Below are 26,836 nucleotides of genomic sequence, written 5' to 3'. Positions count from 1 at the left end.
TCGGCATAGAGGTAGGTAGGAGGTGAGGAAAATTGTGCAGGTTCTGTTTAACAGTTTCTAATTTGAAGGTAGTAAAAAGAGAAACGTGTTGCTGGAAAGTTAAATTTGGAGTGTAATTGTTTGTAGAATGCATTTCAATTTAGGGGATGTATGTTCACGCAAACTCCTTTAGGTTGACATGTTAACTTTGGACCATATTGCGACTTTGAATTTTATTTTTTCTTTAAAACAGCAGGTTTGATTTTGACTACAGACTTTCTGCTTCGAGTTCGAGAAGTCTCTTGCTCATTTCTCATGAGCTTTATTTAAGTACCCAGTGAGTGTGGGCTACTTTTTAAAATGATGAACCATGCAGAGCCTCTGCCCTGTTGTGTCTTTGCCTATTGCACCTTCAGTTCCCATAAACTACTTTCCTGCCAGACATCCTATGCCAATGCGCATTTTGGTTAAAATTCATGTACATGTATATATTCCTAGGTTTGAAAATGGTTGGATGAGTATTTCAGCTAATTTTGTGTTCTGTAATGTAAAGTTTTTGTTACATATAAGGTTATTAGCTGCATGTGGTCTTCAGGACAAAAAGCAACCCGAAGACTCCCTATAGCAGTTTTACTATATTCGTGAACTTGGAGAGGCATCAACTAACTCTTAAGAATTACCCAGTGCAGAGCACGTGGACCCACCTTGTACTTGCTGCCCCACTGGTGATACCTTATCTTAGCCGTATCACTGGCACATGAGTCCTATTAATGTTTGTCTCAAGAAAATACCTCCAGAAAGACAATGTTTTCAGTGAAAGTTTCAAGCCTTGCCCTCCGGTGTTTGCTTCCTTTCGATGTTGTGTCTCTTCATCTATGTCATTAGTACGATGTCGCTGTTGCGCGTGGCGTTTGCTGCACACAGTTCTTTCATAATGAGAAGTGAGGTGCATGCAAGCGCCGAAAAAATGTAAAAGTGCATGTATGTGTCATCTGGTGGCTGTGGTTGAGTGTGAGCAGAGTGGACTATTCCATATACAGTACACATGCACACAGGTCTTTTGTTTATGTATGTCTAATGTTTTATTGTAAATCTAGTGTGTTTGAAAGAGGTGTTTTAAAGCTCCAGGAAAAATGAGTCTGTATTTCAACCCTGTCTGAATGAGTATGGAAGTGTGTGCAAGTGTGCCTTGTGCAGAACTGATACCTGTTTTGTGCCAGATAATGCCAGGCGAGGGTGTGACCCAATATTCAAAATTAAGTGAACTATAGTATGATACCTCAAACTTGGGCAACACTGTGATGAGTAACGTTGAAAGAAAATTTTGAAAAACATCACCATGCCAGTCTCTAGTAGCCTAAACATCATTAAATGATTCCAAAATGAACATCATAGAAGCCCTGCTGGCAAGCCTACTTTTATTCTCTTTGAACTAAAAAGTGATAGGCCAGAGTAATGTCCAATTTTGCCAAGCAAAACTTGATGGCATCAGTATGGAGGCAAAACTACAAACTATTACAAATTTTATTTCCCCACAGGTAAGCTATCAACCATACCTGGATACAACTGAGCTCTAGGCTCCAGAAATACGAAGAGTCTTTCCAAGCTTAAACCTTTAAAATGCCTGTGTTAATATCTGCTTCTCCAAATGCAGCCCTGGCAGCCATGAGCCCAATGAGGCCTTCAAGGTAATGAGCTCGCAGTGTAATGAGGTAACCAGCAGAGGGAAACAATGCAGCCACTGGGAGATAAAAGCAGATAAGCTACATGGCAAAAAAAAAAAAAGAAATTTCCCAGTACAACACACAAACATGTACACACCGAGTATGAACAACAGTTTAAAAAAAATTGCTCTGCAGGTCATTAATGGCCATTAATAAAAAAGAACAAATGGTGCATGGATCCTATTCCAAGACCCCCACTTTACCAAGCAGCACAATAATGGCATAATAAAACAGCACTATACAAAAACAAATGAAGAGCTTTCCTTGTCCTGCTTTTAAAGAGATCTGAGTGCACTCTTCAGAACAATCTGTTTACAGACGCACAGGCCTGGTCAATTTTCTTTAGCTGAAAAGCAGCACTTGAGATGGACGCATCAACTACCAAGCCTATTATATCTTGTTCCTCTTCACTTTATGTGGAGAAATTCAGACAGAAAATGTACTCAAAACAAAAAGCACATGCATTGAGCCAGTGAACAGAAAAGAAAAAGAATTTACTAACAACATAAGGAATTAATCAGTGCAAGCGAGTAAATAAGTCGGGAAAACATTTTTCACATGGCGCACTTCTGTCTTTGCATTTCATCAAGTGTTTACTTTAGGAGTATCTTATTGAATTAAAAAGACACTGGCAAAGTTCAGGTACCATTAGGATTACATATGCTTGGTCTATATTAATTACACTGCATTTGTTTGCGTATGTGTATCTATTGGCGTGTGGCCCAGAAACTAACTAGACATGAGGCCCTGGCAAGAAAACCGGTCAGATGCTCATGTTTTCAATGAAATAGCTAAATGGCTAAGAGAATGCTGCGTATCAGTAATTTTAACATTTACAATTTCCAGCTCATTGGAAAACAACTGAAAATGATGGACAATTCCTGCTTTCCTAGACACTGCTTATTCCATCTATTTTGACAAGTATCTCAAATCACTGCTGAGGAGATCCAGCCCTCATTGCCTTGTATTGCCATTACTGCCCTACACTGTAGCAAAGAGGCTGTACTTTACAAAATGGCAAAATACACATGTGGTCCACTAAACAGCATGTTTGGGCTAGGCTGTGTACAAGCTTTTAGTGAGACAAGAGACAGAGCTCTTTGGTCAAATACAGCTTATTTTTATAGCACAACATGATCTAATATTGTCCATACTAGCTTCACACTGTACTGACAATGAGGTATGGTGGAGGTCTGCTAAAAAGAAAGCTACGCCTAGTGGTCACCTTTTCGAATTTGCAGCCATCCAAGGTAGGATTACTTCACATTGTCCTATGGAAAGCTGAGTGTCCCAAAGTGATTCAGTCAGATTTCTATTCCCAAACCCTTTGACTGTCTGGGCAAATTTTAAATTCCCAGAACATAATGGGCATCCAAGGAACTTTACAGTAAATCTGTTAGGAAGACCAGACCAATTTCATTTCTAGAAAGTGTGCCAAAATGAAAGAAGCTTGACCAAAAAATAATTCTATCTGAAAAAATATGAATAAAAATAATAATTAATTACATGTATGTAGTGCTTTTTTAACCTACTCAATGCATTTTAAATAGACTGTAGGGAACCACTTCATCTACCACCAGGATTGTGCAGCAGCAGCAATTCTTGCACCAGTACGCTCACCACACATTAGTATTAGGTGATGAAGGGATGAGAGTTAGCGAATAAGGAACAGGGAATAACTAGGGAGCCAGAATGACCAGGCTGTGGTGGGCAATTTAGCCAGGACATCAGGAAACACCCTCCACATTTTGAAAGATGCTCAGGGATCTTTTTATAAACACAGAGAGTCAGGATCTTAGTATTATGTTTCATTTGCAATTTTTACAGCTCATTGTTCCCATTACTACACTGGGGCATTGAGATTACACACAAACCACAGGGTAAATACCTCCTGATAGCCTCACCAATACTTTTTTTAGCAGCAACTCAGATTTGTTCCTACATGGTCTCCCATCCAAGTACTGGCCTGTGACCCGACATTTGCACAATAGACATATGAGCGCCGACAAAATAGCGCCGATTAAAACATGGTGTCAAAATCGCGCAGACAAAATAGCGAAAGTTTCATTAAATATGAATTACTAGTTTAAAGCATATATAATAATGTTTATTTTAGAAGTCAATATTATGAGACACGGCACGCAGATAGTCCTTAAGATCACGCCCTGCATATGTAGGAAGAATTGCAGCAAGACGTCTTGATAGTTGAGCGTATTTAGACTTGCTGGCTGCCTGACTGCTGGTAATTCCGCTTTATTTACGACACGTTATGACAACCCTCGACTGAGTTATTTGTTTGTGGCATGCCATCAGCAGTTATAACAGTTGTAACCTAGCACATAATGTGTACATAATGCGCACGTAGGCATCCCACTGTCTTGTCCTCTCTCACGATTTTGTCATGGCAATTTTGTCGGCGCACATTTGTCGAAAACCAGTTAGCGGGTTTGTCGGCGCTCAATTGTCCCTCGCGGTTTTGTCAGGTCGCATATGTCTATCGCGATTTTGTCAGTGAACCGTACTGGCCACCCCTAAACATGGTTATCTTTAGTTGGATTACCTGTTCTAAAGTGCAGACAGGATGGCTGTTGGCTAATGGCAACAACAGGTTACCATTGCCATATATTCATCAATTTGGTGTTTTTCCAATATTTTTAAACTCTCCATCAACTTATTTTCTGAATCTGTTAGTTCTGTTTTAGGGTCTGAGTTGAAACCAATGACAGTTGGAAGTACAAACTAGTAACCAAGCCTTGAAAAGGATGCCAGTCCATTACAAGATATCAAATTGAAATGATAAATTAATCTAATCTGTCCATTTTTGGAATATGGGAGAAATTAAATTCCCAAAGATAAATCCACACAGACATGGAAAGAAAAGTGCAGACTTCTTATAGACAATGACTTGGCCGGGAATTCAAACTGCATCCCTTGTTCAATTTTCTTCTAGATTTGTTAGCTTCTGAAGCATTTCAGCAGCAAAATATGTCACCTCAAGAGGTCTAAGTAATAATATAATCTGAATTAAAGGCAAAATATTTGTGTCTTGTTTGTAGGATATATCTCAGGAAGGTTATGGAAACCGGAGTCAAACGTCTGTGACACCAGGAAAGACAAGTCATGAGGAGATGAACCTGATGCAGCAGGATCGGCCTTCCAGTTTGCCGGTGAGTATCATTGTCCTTATATAAGAAGTGGTGTTAGTGATAATCTGACCATGTGAAAGGCTTCGTCTGCCATGCTTGTTTAAGTAGGGAATGGCTCCTTTGACTAAGAGACTGTTGTGATGTTTTTTAAAAGGAAATACAATAGGCTAGCATTCACTAGAGAAGCAATACTGCAATTTATCTGAAATGCTCAGAAGTAGTACCTTGATTTACTAGTGAACTAACATGTTGCTTTTCTGTAGTGAACTGGGGTCTGTGATTCCTTTGCGAATATATCAAAGTCAGAGAAGTTTCAGATCTGAGAATCATTAGTTCCAGTATTGTTGTCTTGTGTATCAACTAGAGCTTTTCTGTTCATCTACTGTAGCTAGCTAGCATTTGCTTTATTTCAGTCTCTTGATATCCTTGCAATCTGTCATCATATATCTCTCCAAGGTACAGTAAAAAATAGTAAGTTTAAATTCCACGTCAGGATTTGATCATTGTATTATATTTTATGGATGAACTAAATATTATCCTATTCCGTATTTCTATGTGTAACCAAACAAGGTTCTCAAATGGAGCAGGATTTGCTGACCTTTGAGTAATTTTTGTTGATTAAGAACAGTCCCACTTATCCTTACTCTACTGTGCAGAGTTGGACACCTATGTGAGGTAATAAGTAGTCTAAGTAGTTTGATCCATACACACTGTTGACTTTCTAAAATTAAATGTAAAGAGAAATAAAAGGGCATACCATCCTGTGATGGGTCCTTAATCTGAGTCACCTTTTTAGGTGACACTGTGCTCTGCTGTAATAGACAATATTGTCCCTGCAACTGTTTTGTCTTCTGGTAGAATTCTTGGAAGTTCAAGGATCTGAGGTGTAAAAATATTGTCAGAAAGGAATCAGGAGGATTTTGTCACTTTTTCTTTTGCATTGGATGTTGATTCTTTTAGCAAGTTATTTTAATAACTGATTATGATTGGACAGAAAATCCAGTAGTGGGATCATTTGTAAAATAAGGGGGTTGTTACTAACTATAATATCTGAAGGCACTGTTTGTATAACACATTTCCATTAAATTTGATGAACTCCAGAGTTGTTAGAATGAATGCATGGTTCATTTTTTTAAGTGCAATGTTTAATGTAACACAGTTAAAATGAAAATGGAGTATACTAAGGAATAAAATGTATAAATCTCAGCACTAATTGGATGAATTACAAACACTTGAATGTCTTTAAAATCCCATCTCTGCTTCATTTTTTAAACTGGTGCTTGTGTCACCAGTAATCCTACATGTTACATTCAGCAAGTAGCTTGGCATTCTGAAGAAAGACAAGGAGATTATGCTGATTGCAGGAAGTGGCAATGCTTAACTATGGCCGAATGTGCTTTCACTGGGTGGGCTTTGTTTAAATTATGGAAAACAAAAAAGTACAGTAGGTGAATCTGAAATGTGCCAAAGGAGGTAAAATGTAACAACCATGGTGTAAGCAGTGTTTTACTATTACTCTGTCCTTAGAGTAAAAATAAGTTAAATTCATAATGAGACAAGGCAGCAAAAAGCAAGGACTAATTAAATGATAGTCTGTCCAAAACATTGCTATCTCTAAGATCTTTGGAGAATCCGACTCTAGAATGTATGCTTCTAAATTCTCCGGATTGTAGATTTCATCTATGATGGGGAACACATGATGAGAATTAGGTCCGAAGAAAGGATACTAGCTTCTTTTCCAAAGTGAATCTAATCCAGACCTATTCTGTGATACCCAGCATCACAGACACTGTATCAGCAATTTAACCATTTATGCTGAAGTTTAATTGTGGAATGCACAAAAAAACGGTAACCCATTCTATGGGATGAAGAATTGGTTTAAAAGTACTTGGTGATGACTTTAATTATTTTGTATTATTTTTGATGTCAGTGAGTGATTGCGGAATCTATCTATCTATCTATCTATCTATCTATCTATCTATCTATCTATCTATCTATCTATCTGTCTGTCTGTCTGTCTGTCTGTCTGTCTGTCTGTCTGTCTGTCTGTCTTCAACAGCCATTATGAATTTTCACCATGTACCTGTTTCAAATGAGGTCCTCCAGAAGCATAAATTTAGCTGTAGTTACTAAGTGCTTTATGTAAATCTTTGCATCAATGACTGAATCTTCACCAAAGTGAGTGTGCAGGATGAAGCATGCTATTATTCATAGACTAGGAGAGGGGAAACTTTACAGCTCTCAAGATTGAGTCACAAAAATAATTAATGGCACATAGAGTTTAAACCTAATGCACTCGGACTAATGTGTTAAGTCTGATATATGTTTATTTAAATCAAGTAAGCCGAAGTAATGAAGGCATTGTGTTAACTTGCTTCCTGCTTCTGAGGGAAGACTCACTGGTAGAACAGTGGCACTAGTGAACTCCATTATAATATTTTCTTAATGCCTTCCCTTTCTTGTCATCCCAAATTAGTATGCATGCAGTAAAACAATGGCATGTAATGTTTTATTTGAAATTTATTCTATAAGCATCCACTACTTTGCAATATGATGTTGTGGATCAGAAAGCAAAAAGATTTTTATTTTATTCTGGTTTTCCCCACAGACACCCTTTTTGGGTACCCATGTGTCAATGCTTTTTATTATAGAGGTAAAAAAAAAAGTTTAGCTTTAAAAGTCAAGGTGATAACACTTATGTGCTCATTAACTAGGTGTAAGTGCAGCCATAATGAAATGTATCATAACATGAAATCTTTTTTAGTGTTAGTTTTCATTTTCTGAACCATCAGTGGCAGCTACAAAGTATTCGTACTGCACTGGATACATGGCAGAAACCAGCTTCAAACGGGTTGAGTGATTCTGATTCTTGAGCGTAGTAAGAATGATCCCTTGAAGATTTCCTTTGAACCTCTGATAATCTCAAGCCACCAGGCAGAAACCAAATGAGGGAACACTCTGGTTATGCCTTAGCCTGACTGGAGACTTGTGCTAATCCCCCTAGAGAAGCTGACACCTGTAACCTTAGGAAAGGGAGGAGTGTAAAAGTGAATGAATGTGCATGAGTGTTAGGCATTCCACTCATAAATGGGGTAGTAACTTATGATGGGCAAAAAGTGTGAGTTTATCTGGCATCGATATTTGCATTTCTCTAATTGATAATGTTTTGTTGCTTATAGTTTGTATCCTATAATCTTAAACTGAATAAAGGAGTTTAGAAAAGATTTAGAGTAAGGGGTGGTATGGTTTTATGGGTTCCTTACAAACTTTGTAGGTTGCTTCATGCTAATGTAAATGTAAAGTTAGGTACCAATTACAGTGGGTAATTAATACATATAAAAGTGACTATTTTCTCTTTTTAGGGCCACACTGGTTTAGTAGATGTGATTTGTAAAAGGAAATAATTGCATTATAAATAGATCAGGTGAAAAGCTGCAAATTAAAGTTTTCAGGCAGGCTTATCAAACAGTGTTAATGTGATTTAATAAAAGTTGAGCATGGAAAAATATGCATACTAGATTACATATGATGAATTAGAGATGTCCCAGATTCCTTTGTTAATTTCTGTGCTACTCAGCAAAAATGTTCCTGCAGCTGTTGATAGATGTGAATATACCTGCTCTCACTACCTGGTGGCATGACTGCTTCATTCAGAAAGACATATTTTATACTCAAAAATGGTAATTTTAATATATTATTAGTAAAAGATGAAGGCATTCTTATTCAGAAGGCAATGACAAACAGTCATGTATTCTTATGTTTTATTATTATCTTGATTAACCAATTAGTACAGTTTAGCAAGGAATTTGCTACTATAAGATTCTGTAAATGGATCAGCATATTTTCAAGTTATTGTTTTTACATTTTTCGGTTATTTTATTGTTTTCCATGTACTTGCATTTGGCCTATAATCGGCATGTTTTTCATGGAATCCAGAAGTGCTGCATTGTTATAATGGGCAGACCACACAACTCTGCATGATGTTAGTGTCCCTATAAAACTTGGTCGGTGGTGCATGGTTCAGAATGTCCGCTTTAATGATTGATCTCTACTAGAAGGTCCTTTTTGCGCTCCCTTTACTTCAGATTTTGCATCAGTTTTTTTTTTCCCATGTGCTTTTGCATGTTTATATCTTAAAAGGTGAAATAATTTTTTGCTTTAGTGGGTTTTGTTTTTGGTTTGTTTGTTTCCTATTTCCCTTTTTCAAGTTTTGTGGTGCTTTTATGTACTTTTTAGGAGCTAGTCTGATTATGTAGTTACTCACATCTGTCTATGTAGTGGTCCGTAAGAAAAGCACATTCTTGGCCTTAAAAATTAGCTGATCATTTTGTTTATAGTGCCTTGTCACATCAAATTCTACTTTTTTCAAGCCCTTTTGTGACAATTTAAGCCATAGTGACTCAATGGTTTTCAACTTGTTTTTATTTTAAATGCTAGCTGTGTTCTTACAGATAGCTCAGGAGAGAAGATTGGCAAGTTAACTGATGTAGTACTGTGGAACTGCATTATAAAACATTGAAAGCTTTACATGGTGAATCTTTTAAGAAATGCCTTTGATGAAAAAATTCAAGCATTTATAAGTGTGAGTAGAGAAAATAACAGGTATCGAATGTTAAAAATGCAACACAAGTTTCCACTGCAGATTTCAAATCCTGTCTTTTGCCTACTTTTATACTATTTGTATACTTCATGATATGTGTGGATGCAATATTTTGTGCTTTCATTGACTTGACTACTTGTCTTATTTGTTTTCTTTTACATTGATTTATTTATATTATTTTTATTTTATTCTTACTTAAAGTAACCCCATTTGTAAATGACAAAGGAGGTACCATTTTGTTAGCTTTTTCGTGTAGGTGCTGATATTTTCTTTTCAGCTGTCATACGAGGTTGCTGGTCTGATGTCACAATGTTTCCATTATAAAACATGGCAATTCACTAATTTCAAGATCCATGTATTTGAGTTGCAAACGAAACTCTGTGTGGTCAGCAATTTTGAGTTACTTTTGGTAGCTGCTTTGGTGGCAATTGTTTAGAACTTAGGCTAGTCATTTTTGGTTAACAAATTCCTTCTCACATTTTGGTTTTGATGCATGGCATTTTTTAAGTTTTGGTTTTAAACCTATGCTTGTTTTTTTGCTATTCCTTACCCTTAGCACCTTCATGGTTGCTTCCTAAACCACTTCCTAAAATATCCTTTTCAATACAACTGTTTTCTTTTCTGTCAGGCACAGTAGTTATGACTAGCATGCAACTAACTTCATCCATTCATTCATTTTGCCTTAATGCATGGTCGAAGATTTAACTTAGATTTAAAAACATTACAATGTCAAAACAATATTTTGTACTGTTTGTTTGATTTGTTGCTTATTGTTTAAATGAAACCATGATCATGAAATCTCACATTAGATGCAGTAATGTTTTGACTCAGAAATGTGTTTGTTGGGCATCTCTTAGTCCTCTTTCAAAAACAGCTACACCATTTCCAACAGCCCAGAATGAGCATACACTCATGATTAAAGTATCGCTGGTAATTATTGTGTACATTTTGGAAATGAACCAAAAAGAAATTTTAATCTAAAGGATTTTTGTTGATTATTATCAGATTAATAGAGTAAGATAAAATTAAATTAAGAACCTTCCTTCCAATTAACAATTATAAGCAAAACTTGTTTCTAAAACAAACCTATTTTATGTGTTTCTTTGTAAAACAGTACATTAGTTTGCCACTTATTACTGGAGAAATATTTAACACTTTCAATTATGCATTCAAGGAAATAATATTCAGTTCAGGAACAAATGCAAATTTCACAAAATGTAGAGGTCTTTGGACGCAGAGTTGGGCTTTAAAATCCGGCGTGTCAGTGGGGGGTATATTGCAAAAGGTTACCCCATGCCATACTGGCCTGCAAATATCAAACACAAGGCATATTAATACCATGCAATTCAGTCTTTTGCCTAATAAATGCTGTTCCATTGAATCTTTAAGCAGCTCTCCCCTCGCTGTTTCCGTCCAGTTGAGCTTATTGTGAAATTCTTGAATAATTCTGTTTTCCCTTTTGGGTCAAAGAATTTTAGATGAAAATTGTTAGTGTGTGGTAGGAAAAGATTATTGGGTCTCAAAGCCTTCAATTTTCCCTGAGTAACACTCCCACCCTCCTTCTTAAATAATGTGCATTCTATTTTAAAACTGCACACTGCAATTTAAAACTGGGAAGGCTCAATGCCCCACTGAACTCTACTTAAGCAAGAAGAGAAGGCTTAAAGCCATTAAGATGTGACTAAGCTTTCTTGCCAGTACTTTAACTCTTCATTGGTCACTCGTGTCAGAACTCCAAGGGAATTACAAGCAGAATGGGAAAGAGGAATCATGTCTGTTCATTCTTTTTAGCAGCTGGTATATGTAGAAATAATTTGGAGCAAAGCAAGCTTGAAATTGAGACGCAGGGGTGTGTGTGTGTGTGTTCATATTTGGACATGTTTGGGTATCGGTGTATTGACAGATTCTGAGAATTAAAAATCTGCAGTGTACATATAGGCATTTAAATATTTGTAAAAAGTTGATTTATTTGATATTTGATATTTTTGCATTTGTTTATATTTTATATATCTCCATGTGTATTATGAAAAGATGCATTTATATCCTTATATAACATGTGTGTATACTGTCTATATATATATATATATATATATATATATATATATGTATGCACTATATACTGTGTATGTACAGGATTTTCTGTTTTATTATATACTGTATATATTGTGATATATGGCTGGCCATTCATCCCGGCCAATACCCCCACGCCGCCAGGTGAAGCCCTCCCTGCAGCATGAAGGTGCCCCGAATGCCAGCAGGGCATCATGGACATTGGAGTCTTTATTCACAGCCCTGCTGGATACCATGGGGGCCGCTAGGAGGCGCTGCAGGGAGGAACAGCGATTATTTGCCTTATGCCCCAGAAGTACGTCTGAGTCACATGGACAAGGGGAATGACGTGCTTCCGGGGTGAAGAATAGGACTTTTATCTGACCCGGAAGCGATAAGAAATCATGGACTGAAGGATGGGAAACACTTCCGGTTCAGGGACTATAAAAGGACGCTGGGAACTCCCAGACAACGAGCTGAGCTTGGTGGAAGGGTGGCAACGCCTCTTGGAGTGGAGGATTGTTTATTGAGAATTATTGTATTGTTTCATGAGTATTGTGGAGAAGAGGGTGCTTTGTGCACTGTGCAGTTTGAATAAAGTCAATATTTAGACTTTTACCTGGTGTCTGACATCTTGGACAAGGGTTCAAGGGAGCAATAGCGTCCCCTATTTGTTACTATATATATATATATATATATATATATATATAAATAAATATATAAATGTAGCATGTTCTGTAGTACATAATACATTGCTGAATATCCAAGGATCAGCTGGATGGCAGGCAGTAGGCATTGATTTGCCTCCTTTCTAATGATTGTAGGCCTTTTAAGTTTGTTTTTTTGAAGTTTTGCTCCTCTCCTCTACTGCCAATGACTATCATTTACTTGCATTATTATATTTTTACATAATTTCAAATATCTTCACACATATATAAAGTTTCATGTCCCTGATTGACTCATTAATGACAAGAAATTCTGACTAATGGATCGATTTTATGGCCCTGAGGACCAAACAAATCTGACTTCACCAAGAAGCTAATTAAAACAACTAAAATGTTTTATGTTTATTAGTTGGCTAGGATCACCGTATTGCTTGGTATGGGTGGCGCTAGAATAGCACAATGGGTAGAATGTCTGGCATTTTTGCTCAAGTGAGACTAATGTCTATGTTTCTTATACAAAATGTGCATTAAAGAATAAGTAACAATGCTATGTAAATGATGTTAAATATCAAAAACAAACTGTTTAATAAAACTGTTATTGTTTAATAAAAATGGACTCTTATTAAAAAAAATACTCTTCCACCAAAATTTAAGACAATCACAGCATTGAGCCTTTATTTCTATTAATTTAATAAGATGTGGATTTATTTCATATTATTTTTGCCTGAAAGGATAATAACATTGTTTAATTTACTTAGAATTTTCAATTGACATCTTCTGTATTATATAATTTAAACTGATTACAATAATAAGTGCTCTTAAGCCAATGTCATACTATGTGACTTCTAAACATGGGGTATGTCATACTTGCTTACTGCGGTTGCCAATCTCGTCGCCAGATCATGCTGTTTTAGATGACTGAAAATCACTGGACATTTATAAACTTTAGGTAGAACTTCCAGCACAGTGTTGCTTGTCTCTTTTTATGTCAGTAAAATAGTGTGCTGCCTGATGGAACTGGCACTGTATGAGGTGTTAACTGACAGGGCAAGCTCAGGCCTGATTTTTTTTTCTTTTTTCCATTCTGTCATGATACATAAAACATGAGACAAATAAACTTCTCTTCTGTTTCTGGGATGTTAAATACCCATGTTCCTTGTTTCTGGCTGTTGCATTGCCATATGAATTGTACTTCCGGATGAGCATTCATTGGTTGTCATCTTCTGTGGATATGGAGCCCACCAAATTTCTTTCAGCAAGATGTTAGAGGATTACTGATTCTTAGCATAAATTTAATTTAAAAAATTAAATTAGTATTGCTAATTAATTTATTAAATTTAATGTTTAAGAATAAATTTAAGAATATTTTCCTGAGTGACATAAAACATTTACATGGTCCTGAATCTATGTACTGTATTCTGACTCAACCCACATGCATTCTTGTATACAGGCAGTCCCCGGGTTACGTATGAGATAGGGACTGTAGGTTTGTACTTAAGTTGAATTTGTAAGTCGGAACAGGTACATAAATTTAATAAATGCTATTGTTGACCGACTGTAACCAAGTGCTCTGCCAATGAATGATGGAATTTCACCTCTCTCTGACCTTTTTATTATTTCTACTTTAGTTTTCAATGGTGATGGTTTTTCTCTTCTTTACTGTATCACCAGCACTTGCACCAGATTTGTGTTTCATAGACATTCTTGAAGAGTGAAGAAAAAAGGTTAAGATGAGTTTTGTGCATGCTATCACAGCAGGAAGGCACCCGTCATCAACACGTCTGATCTACTGACAAGAGACAACTTCCTACTAAATGCATAACAGTAAAAGCAGGCTTGCTATTGAGAATGAATGGGGCCGATGAGGAGGGGGGTTCATCACTCGCCCACCACACAGTCACCTCCACTACAGTATGCTGTCTGCAGCGTCTGCCCACCGAGAACAAACACGGTGCAGCCAAAGGCGGGCAGTGAATCGCCCACCACCACCCCATTCAACAGGCAGCCACCTGAAGCACATTACAATGCTACCCCCCGCCTCCCTGTTCACCCTCAATGGCTTTTGTTCAGCCACAACCAGGTCACTGCTTGCAGCATTACCAGCCATCCACCGAGAATGAATGGGGCAGCCGTGTGTGGTGGGCAGGCAATGAAACGCCCCCCTCCGCTCCATCCAGCCTGTGTCCAGCCAGGAGCAGTAGCTACGGCAGCATAGTGGGCGGGCAGCGAACCGACCCATTAAGCCTCTGTCCTGCATACGAGCGATAGATGTGGCCCCTATATAGCTATATGGCTAGTCAGCCGAGGGACACTACACTGCGCAAGCAGCGAAATCGCCTCCCTCCAGCCTGCGTCCAGCCACCGCTTGCAGTATCCCCAGGCCGAAGATGACGGCGTGGCAGTTACTGAGGTGCATGCGTCGCAGCTGCAGCCTCGTTCGTAAGTCGTAGGTCAGATGTCGGTAACATGAGGACTACCTGTATTTCATTTAATTCTTTCTCATTTTCTGCTTGTTGAGGATGTCTTTCCAAACTCCCATGCTACACCTCCATCCTGTCTTTTAGTACTGGCCCCAAGTCCCACTTTGTCTGAGAACTTTTTTCCGTATATCTTCTTCTAGAGTTATCAGACCTGTGTTTATCAGTTTGTATTATATTGAGCTGATGGTTTTGCCATGCTTGGCAGTGATGCAAGCCTAGCAGTAGGTAGGTTATTATAGTTAATGAAAACTAAAATCAAAAGTGAAGCTATTATTAAAAAAAAAAATTTCGGAAACTGAAATAAAATAATTAAAACCAAAATGAAAAACTAAAACTAAATGAAACTAGTAAAGCAGCTGGAAAGAATAACTGAAATAAAATAATAATTTACTAAAAATAATTTTAGTATTCATTTTTGAATGAATATTCCTGCTGTTAGTTTTTAACCCTTATAACTTTATCTCTAAAACTGAAAGTCATACACCATGAGCCACACGCATATATTCATCCAGCAAATTGTGGTTGGTGACAGAGGGCGGCATTTACACAGCATTTGCAGTGACAGAGCAAGCTGAATACGTGCGTAACCTGTGGAATAGAAAGCGATTTGTATTTCAAGTTGTAATTCAAACGCCTGAAATCAGAATGTGCTGGTCAACAAAAACTTTACCTTATGGACAGAAAAATCACAAGTGAGTAATGTTTCAGTGCATTTCTAAGGTCCCTGCTTCTTGTTGACAGTAATTCACCGGCCACTTCACACATGAAGTATAGAGAAAGTATAGTAATCATGAAAAAAAATCGACCTCGACATTTTGATGAATCTTGATGTTTTAGACCTCCATGATTCTGAAAATACCATTTTTGGAATGATGTTTGTGTGTGTGTGTGTGTGTAAACACAATATATCAAAAACACAACTAGATAGATGGATGAAATTTGGCATGTGGTTGTTACACCAGAATTGTAGATCTGTATTAACTCTTGGGCCAAATCCATTAACCGGAAGTGGTACTTTACCTGAACAGATACTTTTAAATTTTTTTTTTATGCAGCTTCAGATTCCGATTTATTCAACTTAACTTTTATAATAATTGTTCAGTATATTATTATTGTTGTTGATGGTTCTTTAATGTACATAATATAATCATTGTCTTGCGGTTTACTCCTCAAATATCCATCCCCATATCTGAGTGCACGAGAAAGTCGAGGGGAGACCACTCCCGGTTTTTGAAAATAAAATGGCAGTAATCGAGAGACTGACTAGGTCATCATACAAGATCAGCATATTGTTGCTGACCAATCACTTTTGCTTTAAAAACGTTGTTTAACAACGAAGCGATACAAACCTTGTAAAAATTCCTGAGTTGGCAACGTCTCTACTGAACTACAGGTAGGAAGGCGAAGAGAGTCTACAAAGTGATGAAAAGCTAAACATACAATTTTGTTTGTATTTATTCTATATTTATTATTAATTTATGTTTTTTAGTTCATTTTCACAGCTCAAAATACCTGATATTGTGAAAACAATCCAGTAGCAGAATTATGTTTTAAAATATCTGTCTCCATTTTTTCAATGTTTCTCTCTCTCAAAACTTATTCATATTCTTTTTGTTCTTAACATCTGTCATATCATACATATTGCATACCAGGGATTTTTTCTGCCCTGCATCCAAACCTGCTGGGATAGGGTCCAGGTTTCCTGCGATCCTGCTCTGGATAAACAGGTTTAGATAATGTATATATTGTTCTCAATTTCAGATGCCTGTCCATACTCTTATTACTTGCTCTTGCTCTGCTTATCTTGGGTTTACTGTTCTTATGCATGAGCTATTCAAGTCTCACTGCCCCTAACCTTCACGCTACATGCTTGGTTTTCTTTGTTTCCCTCAGTACAGCTAGGTTGGGTATGCACACTGATTCAAGCCTAAGATCCCAGTTCTTCCTTTGCCCCCGTGATAATTGATGACCCTAATTTCATGGTCATCAATTTTATTTAATATATTTTCATGCCTTCAGGTGCAAAATTCTGTCTATAAATTGTTTGTGCATGAGATGGAATCAGAGATCAAGATGGCTGGTAGAAAATAACAAAGCCCAGTGTTTGAGATTTTTGAATGTAATATTGAAGGCATTCATTATAAGCACATTGTCAATGAAGTGAGATATGTTGTGTGGTACAGACATTTAGAGTAAAAAAAAAACCCTCAAACCTGAAAATTCACCTAGATTTCATTACAAAGTTGACCATTCTGGGAAATAAAAGGAAAAGAAAAAAATTTGTTCAGCACAAATAACATAGAAAATATTTTAAAAATTATAAAATTGTGTAAAATTATTCATATTTAGTACCTGGTTTTGATTATGCTTGTTTTTATCAGACAAAAACAAAACCAAATAGTAAAGTGTGTCATGTAGTGTAGTAAGCTTCCACTAACATTAAACTCATATTATATCCAAACCCGTTAAGTGTACAGTTCTGTCTCATTGTGACATAAAAACTAAACTTCATAGTAGCTCTTTAACCATACTATAATTACTAAGACTAAAACTGAAACTAATACATATAAAAATAAAATAGAAATGTCTTTGTAAAATAAAAACTAAATTAAAACTAAAAATACATAATGAAGGAAAACTAAAACTAAACTGAATTTCCAAGTAAGTTCAGAAAAAATATAGAAATAAAAACTAATATAAAAAGGCAAAACTATAATAACCTTGGTAGGTAGGGTTACTTTTGAATTTTCCTGTCCTTTTGTAATTTAGCATTATACTGGTATTCCATGCCTCTACAATAAAGAGAGAAATATAGAATGAAACCCTGTCTCAGGCTTGGTCATAATCTTTTTTTTTGGTGTATTTTGCTTTTTCTACTAAGGTTAATAGCCCCTGAAACAAAAATGGATATCATACACCCCTGCAGTCTGAATTTTCTTTCATGGCATGTTTCACAGTTTTTGTTCCTGGAGGTCTTAAAATAAAATGATCTTTCCTTAGATGTGAGAGTGAGTCAGTCTCAGTTCAGGCAAAGCAGGGAAGAAAAGAAACCTTAAAGGTTCTTAACAATCTGTGAAATGAAACAATTGCTGCTCTTTTACATTGTATATTTGTCTTTTGTTTACTTCTTATCATTTTTTTATTTGTCTTTGTTGTTTTATGAATTGTCTGTAAGACAGAAGCACTGTAACTCTTATGTTACATATAAAGCAAATAGTCCTAATTTAGAAAAAATCCTCAGCCTTTCTGACAGAACTGGACTATTTACCAAAATAAATAAGAACATTAGTATTTGGATTATACAGTTTCTTACTAATTTCAAAGAGGTGCATATTTGTTTAATTTGGCTGCTTATAAGCAAGTGTGGGTGAATGAAACAGTGAGATACCTTGTAATGAACTCATTCCCTGGGCATATACTTTCTACTTTAGTGCGGATTTGGAGATTGGCTCCAAACCCCATGACACTGAATTGAACAAAGCTAATATAATAAATGAATAAATGGACATAAACAGAATAACACGTGCAGGAACAACAGGCAAACTTCTACACAGAAAACACTGGGATTTGAATGCACTCTGAAGATGTGCAGTGATTCACAAAAATTAGCTGACATTTTTGTATCAGTACTGCTGGACCATCAGAAATGAAAAGTTACTATTTTTTTCACTTGTAGTATTGTTGAGGTCATTTTATTGTATGAATTTTTATTCTTTTTTTCAAAGCTTAAACTACTTCCAAGTTTAGTACTCTTTACACATCACAGTTTCATGCAAGACACTTTACTACAAGCATTATTAATGTTAAAGTTTATGAAGCAGTTTTTTTTTCTCTGTCTAACAATTTTAGTTATTAATGTTAGAGGACATGTTTATTACCGCATTTTTACCTGATTTTTATCATTTTTCTTCATTATTAATATTTTGGCTCACTGTATTTTAGTTACAGCAAGAAACAACACAATCCTAATATTATATAGCATTTTCTATGTTGCCAGTCTCTCCAAATTATATAATATGCATCATCTTGTAATGAATGTGTAGCAATGTACTTTAACTGACCTGACCACTAGCAGTATGAATAATGTGTGTATATTCATTCACTCATCTTTATTTTCAGGCTAGTTCCTTAACCTCAAGGCCACACCAGTTTAAATGTAATATATTTACAGCAACAGGGCAACAGCTGTTTTCTTTGCTTGACAGAATATTCTGTAGAATGAAGTACAGAAGAGACATTTTGTTAGGCACTTGCCCAATAAAACATGGGGCTTTAATAATATTAGGCACATTCTCATTTATAAATCTGTCTATCCATTTCTGAATTTTTGACACATAATCATAGTTTTTAACCCAATGTCACACATCATTAAACAAAATTAGAAATACCGCCTACTTGAGCTACCCATATTTAGAGGCTGTATTTAATAAGGAGTTAGAAGTCCTCCCACCCAGGGCCAGGTACCTAGCTTTTTTTTCTCTGCCTAAACGGAGGTTTTGTGTGACCCATGTTTCCAAGGGTTTTCTCTAGATATACCAGTTCTCTCCTTAATCTGAACATTTGCAAGTTATGTTAATTGGAACATCTAAATTTGCCTTAAGTAAGTGAATGTGGGGGTCTGCTTTTCAGTGTGCCCCGTGATAGAGTGACATAATGTTCTGGGCTCATTTATGTTTCTTACACTGATGCCGCCAAGTTCAACTGCAACAATGTAGTAATGGAAATGGAAAAAGGGATTAAAGATGTAAGTGAGGGATATTAATAAATTAGATAACATTATTTTGTAATAATAATAGGTTTTTTTACTGTTTTGTTTTTTTCCTCTTGAATAGCATTTCAATAGCCAGCAGTATTATAATCCGGCAATCTCTGTCAAACATCACAGCTTTGGTGGCTGGTGCTCCTTGATGTTCTGAATAAAACCCAAAATGTAAAGAATTCTGTTAAAAAATCTCTAGTGTTTCTGCTCAGCAACTAGATCACAAAAGCAAGCAGAAGCCACTTGAATGTTTGTGCCTTAGTTTTAGTTAGAGTGGATCAAAGCCTAGCATAAACACTTTAATGGAGTGACAGGCAGAGCGAGAGTGTTTGCACTCTGAACAACTCTGGGAGAAATTTCAATGCCCTGCGTACCAATACATCTTTGTTTGGCTTTAATGTACTTTCTAAGTGTGTGTGTGTGTAAGTGAGTTTGTGTACAGAATTTTTATGCTGTCTCTTGTTTTTTAATCTGTATCTTCTGTAAATTGGTGAAAAAAACGTGTTAGAGCTGGAGTATCTATCTATCTATCTATCTATCTATCTATCTATCTATCTATCTATCTATCTATCTATCTATCTATCTATCTATCTATCTATCTATCTGTCTATCAATTGTGTAACTAGACCCAGACACAGACAGGCAGACATCGTTTCTTCACCCAACACATGTTTATTTTATAAATATTTACAAAGTTAATCAGTGCACTACCCAGTGCCTCCAGCACCAATCCCCCAAAGTCCAGGACTCACAGTCACTAAATGCCTTTCCTTCTGGCCGCCTCCACTCCTCTCTCAAGCTCCGTCCTCTTCCACCGACTCTTGCTAATGAGTCCCTCTTGCGTCCCCTTTTATCCCAACCCAGATGGGCTTCAGCTGCTTCCCGGCAATCCCCCGCGGACACACCCCCATGTGACAGAAGTGCCGGCTGCGCACCTGGAAGCCCTCCAGGTGTCCCCGGTCTTCTTCCCCCCAGCACTTCCTGGTGTGGCGGTGGTCACTGCCCCCTACAGGGTTGGGCTTCCATGCCCTCTACCCATGGCCCCCAACACAACCAGGGCGGTCGCCCCCTTGTGGTTTGGAGGTCCTCCTGGGCGTCCAGTCGCATGCCCAGTCGCATGCCACACTATCTATCTATCTATCTATCTATCTATCTATCTATCTATCTATCTATCTATCTATCTATCTATCTATCTATCTATCTATCTACCGTGTCTTACCTTTTTTCTTTAGTAGCACACACAATAGTATTTATCACCTTCCTTTTATGCAAATATAGAAAATATCACAGATTCTCTATAAGAATTACAAAAATCATTGATTCAAGATATAAACCTTTAAAACTGAAATTTAGGAGAGCATAATATTTCGGATGTTTTCTTTTTTATTTTTATTTGCTTCTTTTTTTCTAGTTTGGCTATGAAACCATTTGTTGTACAAGTTCGACTTGATTGTCTGCTTTGTTATTTTCTTTGAATAAAATAAATGAAAATGAAAACAAAAAGACAGGAAAATGCACATTATTATGCCTTCTTAGGATTTTGATTCTATTATCAGAAAGAATTAGTTCCCTAATTATGAAATATTGCCCATTTTAAGTGTGTTCTTTCTTTTACTGGTTTCTTGAACCCAAGGCATGAGAATTAAAGTCTTTGCACTTTGTCAACACAAAGAACAAATCAAGGGGAGAGTCATTTTGTCTCTCTGAAAAGGAGCAATTCACAACCCTCCACCTTACACTTGAGTCCCCTTGAAATGAATAAGCACTCAAGGTTTGTAATTGTTCTTAAAACATGAGATCTACCAGTGCTATTAAAAAACACTTCATTCATTCGGGCCTTAGAGGATTGTGGTTTAAGATTGTGTGAGAGCCTGGGTGCTCACTGCTTAGGTCGTTCTTACAGTAAATGTAAATTCTTGTTATTTAATCATGTACTTCTTGTTATTATTAGCTGTTTTATTGTTGGTGGTTTTTTTTAGTAGGCAGTGAGGCCCAATGGCTAAGGAGTGCAATTGGAAGCCATATAGTCCTTTTCCACTCTAGCTGATAATACAGTTTTGAGGAGCCTACTCAGACAGGCAGGTTTCCTATAGAACACTATATGTATATGCAGTATTATATTACAATATGAACCTTATACACCAGCTAAGGGTTGCAGAATATGTAATTCTGAGTGAATGGAAGGGTTATTTTACTGGAGCTTCCATAAATAATGAATAATATTAATTGATTTTTGTTTACAGATTGTGTTTTTTTTCCTGGGTTAGGGTGCTACTTCATAGCTCCAGAAAACTTGGTTTGAATTCCCGGTTGGTCAATCTCCCTGTAGAGTTTGTATATTCTCCCTGTGGTTGTATGTTTTTTTTTTTGGTTTCCTCCCAAACTGTAAAATGTGTTTGCTAGATTGGTTGGGGAGTTGAATTTGAATTGGCCTAGTGTGAGAGAGTATGTGTGCGTGCGAATGTGCCTTGCAGTGGACTGAAACACTGTCTTGCCTCCCAACGCTTCTGGTGTTGGCTGTTGTCTCCCATGACCACAAATTAGATTCAATTTATTCAGTCATCATTTACCTTCTACTTAGCTATTATTTGAATTTTATGTAAGTGTAAACTTTAAACATTCAATGGAACTTAATGACACAATTGCACAGTGGTTATTGCTGCTGCTCCATCACTCTAATAGCCTAAGTTTGAATCACTTATGTAGATGATGTCTGGGTGTCATCATTGTGTGTGTGTTCTCTGTGCTTGTTTTCCTTTGGTACTCCTGTTTTCTACCCATAAGCCTAGAGTTGTCCAGGTTAGGTCCCCAGTGGGATTGTGAGTGTGGGTGGCTATGTGTGAGTTGTCCCTAGCACTGTTCTGTGCTGGTTCCTCTCTAATACCCAATGATGCCTAGACAGAATCCAGGTCTCTGTGACTCTGATTTGTGTTAAGCAAGTTTAAGAATACAATGTTATGCCATGCAATGAAATAAATTTTAAAATATTTGCTGATATAAAGTCATGCTAAAAGGTATATCAATGAGAACAATATACATTACTGCTTTTATTTTTCAGGTTTGTCCATTATCAAGTAAAACTTCTCACCTAGTTGAAATTCAGCTTGCTGACAGAGTTAGGCAAGACACTTATGTACGTATGAACCAAAAAGATGTGTGCATACAAAGACATTAGCTTTGTTGTTCATGATATATGATACATCTTCATTGCAGGGCACTACATTGTAACACAAAGCAACATATGTTAACCATGCAGTAAAACTAGAGCAGTTAACTATAAGTCTATATGTACAATGTAATGATTAAAACGTGTATGTTCGGCACACATTGTTCACTGTGTTGGACTAATCTCTTATAGCTTGTGTCTGGTGCCATGGGCTGATCAAGATAAATGTGTATAGGGAATAGAAGGAGGTATCGTTTACGTTTTCTCATCAATTATAAGAATTTTTATGCTTGTCTCAGTTTTTTATTAATTTATTCATCACATGGGTTCTGATTCATTTTCATAGATAGAAAAAGTCAAATCGAATCTTTAGATTTTCCTGGTGACTTACATATGGGGACAAACCCTCTCACTACTTCTGACCATAATGTCAATGATAAGCTGGACTAATTTACTATCCTAAACACAGTGCTACGTTATGTAAATTTTATCCAGTTCAAGCTCTGGCACGGCTCTGCTGAGAGTGAAGCAGTTAACGAAATTGGACAAATCAACTGAAAAGTGCTCCAAAATTCTAAACTTATTGTACTCTGTGTAACTGCATTTAATACATTTCCAGAAAGCTGCACTAAGCTGATCTTCGAGAAGACTTACGCCATGCAGCGCACACTCATCTCCCAGGGGATTCAATGTTATTTCACAGCTACCAAAGCATGCGGCTCGATTCATTTCTATAAAGAAGGTGTACAGCTAGGTTTGATGGGAAATGGGCTTCGTCTTGGCTTGAGTGGAGAGAAAGAGAGCAGCTCACCTGCTTCAATATCCAATTAATTCCCAGGCACTTTTCAAAATACTGACTTAAGAAAAAAGTGAAAAAGCACATCATTATTGGTTCACATGGATGAATGTCAGTGCAGCATAAACGCGGTCACTATGTCTCTCTGCAAGCTTTACTCATCGGTTTTCTGGCTTTGTTCAGAAATATTTTAGCCCAGGAAATGCATTGATTAATAATGGGTTTCACATTTGGAGGTTTTGGGCTGACTTTCCTGAGATCCTTGACCCAGCCTTGTTCGCACATGCACCCAGCCCAAAGATTTACTGGTGAATTTCTTGAATAAACTGTATGTATTAAAAATGTTTGTCTGATTCTTTTCCTTCTATACTCATTAACGTGTTAAACAATGGTAATATTTTTGGATATGGTAGTTTTGTATCTGATGGCTATGTTCCCTCTAAAATAAGTAGCAAGTAGCCTTTCTGTTGAAAACACTTTGACTTCATGATTTACATAAGCAAAAAAGAGAATGGGTGTATAGTGTGTGTTTCTCTTGCAGTGGGAAAAAATGGACTAATAATATACAGTGTTTTCAGTTTAAACAAGCAGAAAATTTCCGGCAGCACCAGTGAAGTGAAGGTCATATTTCCACTTTTATCACCTCCTTGTTTCCGACTAATGACAGCTGGCAATTGTCAAATTTCAGTCACTCATTAACTTGGTGGCCTTTCAAGATGCCTCAGCAACTTTATGTACCCCATTAGAAGGGACCTTACTTATCTCCTCAGGTGGTTGGCTTCTGCACTACAGTATTTTTGGTGTGGACTGGATGATTTGCCTGCAAGCCCATTTGAGATATGCCGCCTATGGATACCAGCCAGTTTTTCATCTTTGAATCGGTTTTACACATTCTACCCCTCATTAAATTGGGTGCCTCGGAGGCAGCCTCACTCAGGTTGGGAAGTGTCTTCCTCCAGGGAAGTGGGTGCCTCTGGGAGGATCGGCTGAAAAGCTTCACTCCTCCACATGTGTGAATTAAATCATTTGCATGCTTTTTTGTTAATGACTTTAATAGGCCTGTAAGCAATTTAGCACAAGGGATGCTGTTGAACTTTCATAATTAAATTTCTTTCTTACTTGTGTTAATGAACGTGAATGAGTTGTGACTATGACCTAGAAACCTTGTGAAGTAAGATGTGTGTAAAGACAAAGTGTTCTTAATGCCGTGCTATGGTAGGTGTGGATTGAATTTTTTCACTCTATTGCATGTTTCTGCTCAATGCTGAACTGAATTAAGCAAGTTTGATAATGGAGAGATATGTCTCTCAGGATATACAGCAAACGTTTTGTAAAATTAAAAAGAAAATTGGTTGTTAGAGCAACGTTTTTCTTTGTCAAAGCTGGAATTGTGTTATTTCTTCGGTCTGTCCTCCTATTCGTCCATTTATTTATGCAAAGGATCAAAGCCTACCCAGCAGTATTATGCTAAGGAAGTGATCAAGCTCTTGGTGGTACACTAATACATCAGTTGTACACCGACTAACCTGCATTTAGCTATATTGTAGTTAAAAAGCTAAACTGCAGAAGTAAACCCATGTGAACACTGCTGGAATTCCAATTCTGTGCTGTGGATACTTCATTTGGGAAATAACCCTCGCTCAAGCCATCTGAACCAGCAGCAAACTTTATTTTATTAAGAATATAACGGCAGCAGGGCTTCTCTCAGCTTAATATTAATACTGTGAAGGGCAGAGGAGGTTGGCTTGTCCAAATACAGAATAATGAGCCTTGTGGGTATTTTTGAAGCATGCACGTTTTACTTTTACAGTCCAGTTTATGCTATTTTGTATTATAATTGCCATTACACTAGTGAGAGCACTCAATAAAAGAAACATCAAGTTATATGCCTCTGTTTATGTTTCAGTATTATGTTTTGTGTTCATGTCGCCTTTTTCTTTAATATTATATAGGGAATTCAAACAAAAGAAGTGTGAATTCAAGAGGTATTGTAGATTGAGGTAGATTGGTGCAAAACTCGCTTAAGCACAGGAAGTAAAGGCTTGTGGGGAAGGGAACTATACGGGAATTAGGTGGTGTTAAAAGTGGTGCCCCTCAAGAATTAGTCCTATGGAGGACTGGCAAACATGATACAAGTCAAATTACCTGCCAAACCACACTGCTTAAATCGCGTTGGGCCATCTTATTTGAGGCAGTTTTCTGACAAGAAGCACACGTTGGTTAAATTGCAGTTGGGTTAGGGTTAAATGGAGGTGCTCATTATCATAAAACTGCTAAATGTCTGATGGCCAAACAAGATTAAAACCCTTTACAGTGTCTGCTAAATATCACTGATCAGTGTACTATATAAAATATCATGTTTGCCACTAATGAGAGATGTAAAATTGCTTGAAAAAGTAGCTGTGAATATGCATGTGACTTTGGATTCATAAAACAAGGGTCAAATTTTCTGTTCAGAAAATTAGTTGGTGCTGTTTTATTCTTTCCGTTTCAAAGTGTCTAAGCTGATACAGGTGCCGCACACCATCTCTCACACTGGCTCATTTGCCTTGTGATCGTCTTCTCTGGTACACCATATAGATCTGCAATCTGTCATACCTTTAAACTGTGTAAAATGAAAGTGTTCTATTGACTCCGCTGAAACGTCAAAGGATGGGCGCCCAGGGCAGGTGACTTTATCACCTGAACTGATGTGTAGCCTAGTTCATTGCATAAGATTGCAAGGTTTTTCTAAAATTGTTTCATCGATTTCGCAGTCTAAAACGGCCATCAACATTGTAGTTTTTTCTGATAAATCTTCCTCTCTGAAATACGTGATAACATTGGCAGAATCCATGTCATCTGCAGTAGTAAGCATTTTTCTAGCTAATTCTTGTGCTGTTTCATTTACTATAATATCTCACACTGAAATATTGAATTAGGCATAATCAATCTACAAAAGGCGATTCACCAAACAAAACATAGTATGTGCTAGAACACACCTTACCAACTTTGAAGCGTAAAAATGACAGTCTTATGTCAAGCTGTATTTCATGATGTGTTTGGAGGAATATTACAGACAAAATAAATACATAAGCAAAAAAAACAGATTTCATGACACATTTATCTATCCTTACATTTTATGCTGGCTGTATGTATGTATGTATGTATGTATATATGTATTTATTTATTTATGTCTGAAATATTCCTCCATACAGTCCCGGGACTGCTGCTTTTTGATATATATATAGAGATAGATACTATATATATATATATATATATATATATATACAGTATATGTAGATAGATAGATACTATATACACTGTGTGCACAATTATTAGGCAAGTTGTATTTTTGAGGATTAATTTTAATATGGAACAAACACAGTGCTATCAGTCAATCCAAAATGTTAATAAACCTGAAACCTGAATGTTTCACAACGGAAATGTGAGTGTGAACATCATCAGGGAATACATATGTGCGCACAATTAT

At 36.8% G+C, this 26,836-nt stretch overlaps 1 protein-coding gene across 4 annotated transcripts in view; it reads left to right on the top strand.

Moving 5' to 3' along the window:
• arid1b (AT rich interactive domain 1B (SWI1-like)) overlaps positions 1-26,836 on the top strand; it is a 717,470-nt gene that overhangs the window by 226,956 nt on the left and 463,678 nt on the right. For all 4 annotated transcript variants that reach the window (XM_039748144.1, XM_039748142.1, XM_039748145.1 and 1 more), the window contains exon 4: positions 4,760-4,870. In XM_039748144.1, the coding sequence (XP_039604078.1) occupies positions 4,760-4,870 (111 nt within the window). The remainder of the gene's footprint in view (positions 1-4,759; positions 4,871-26,836) is intronic.

The sequence above is a fragment of the Polypterus senegalus genome, chromosome 3 (genome assembly GCF_016835505.1).
Source record: "Polypterus senegalus isolate Bchr_013 chromosome 3, ASM1683550v1, whole genome shotgun sequence".
NCBI classification, from domain to species: domain Eukaryota; kingdom Metazoa; phylum Chordata; class Cladistia; order Polypteriformes; family Polypteridae; genus Polypterus; species Polypterus senegalus.
The sequence above is the reverse complement of the archived record's forward strand: the minus strand, read 5'-3'. Positions and strand labels throughout refer to the sequence as shown.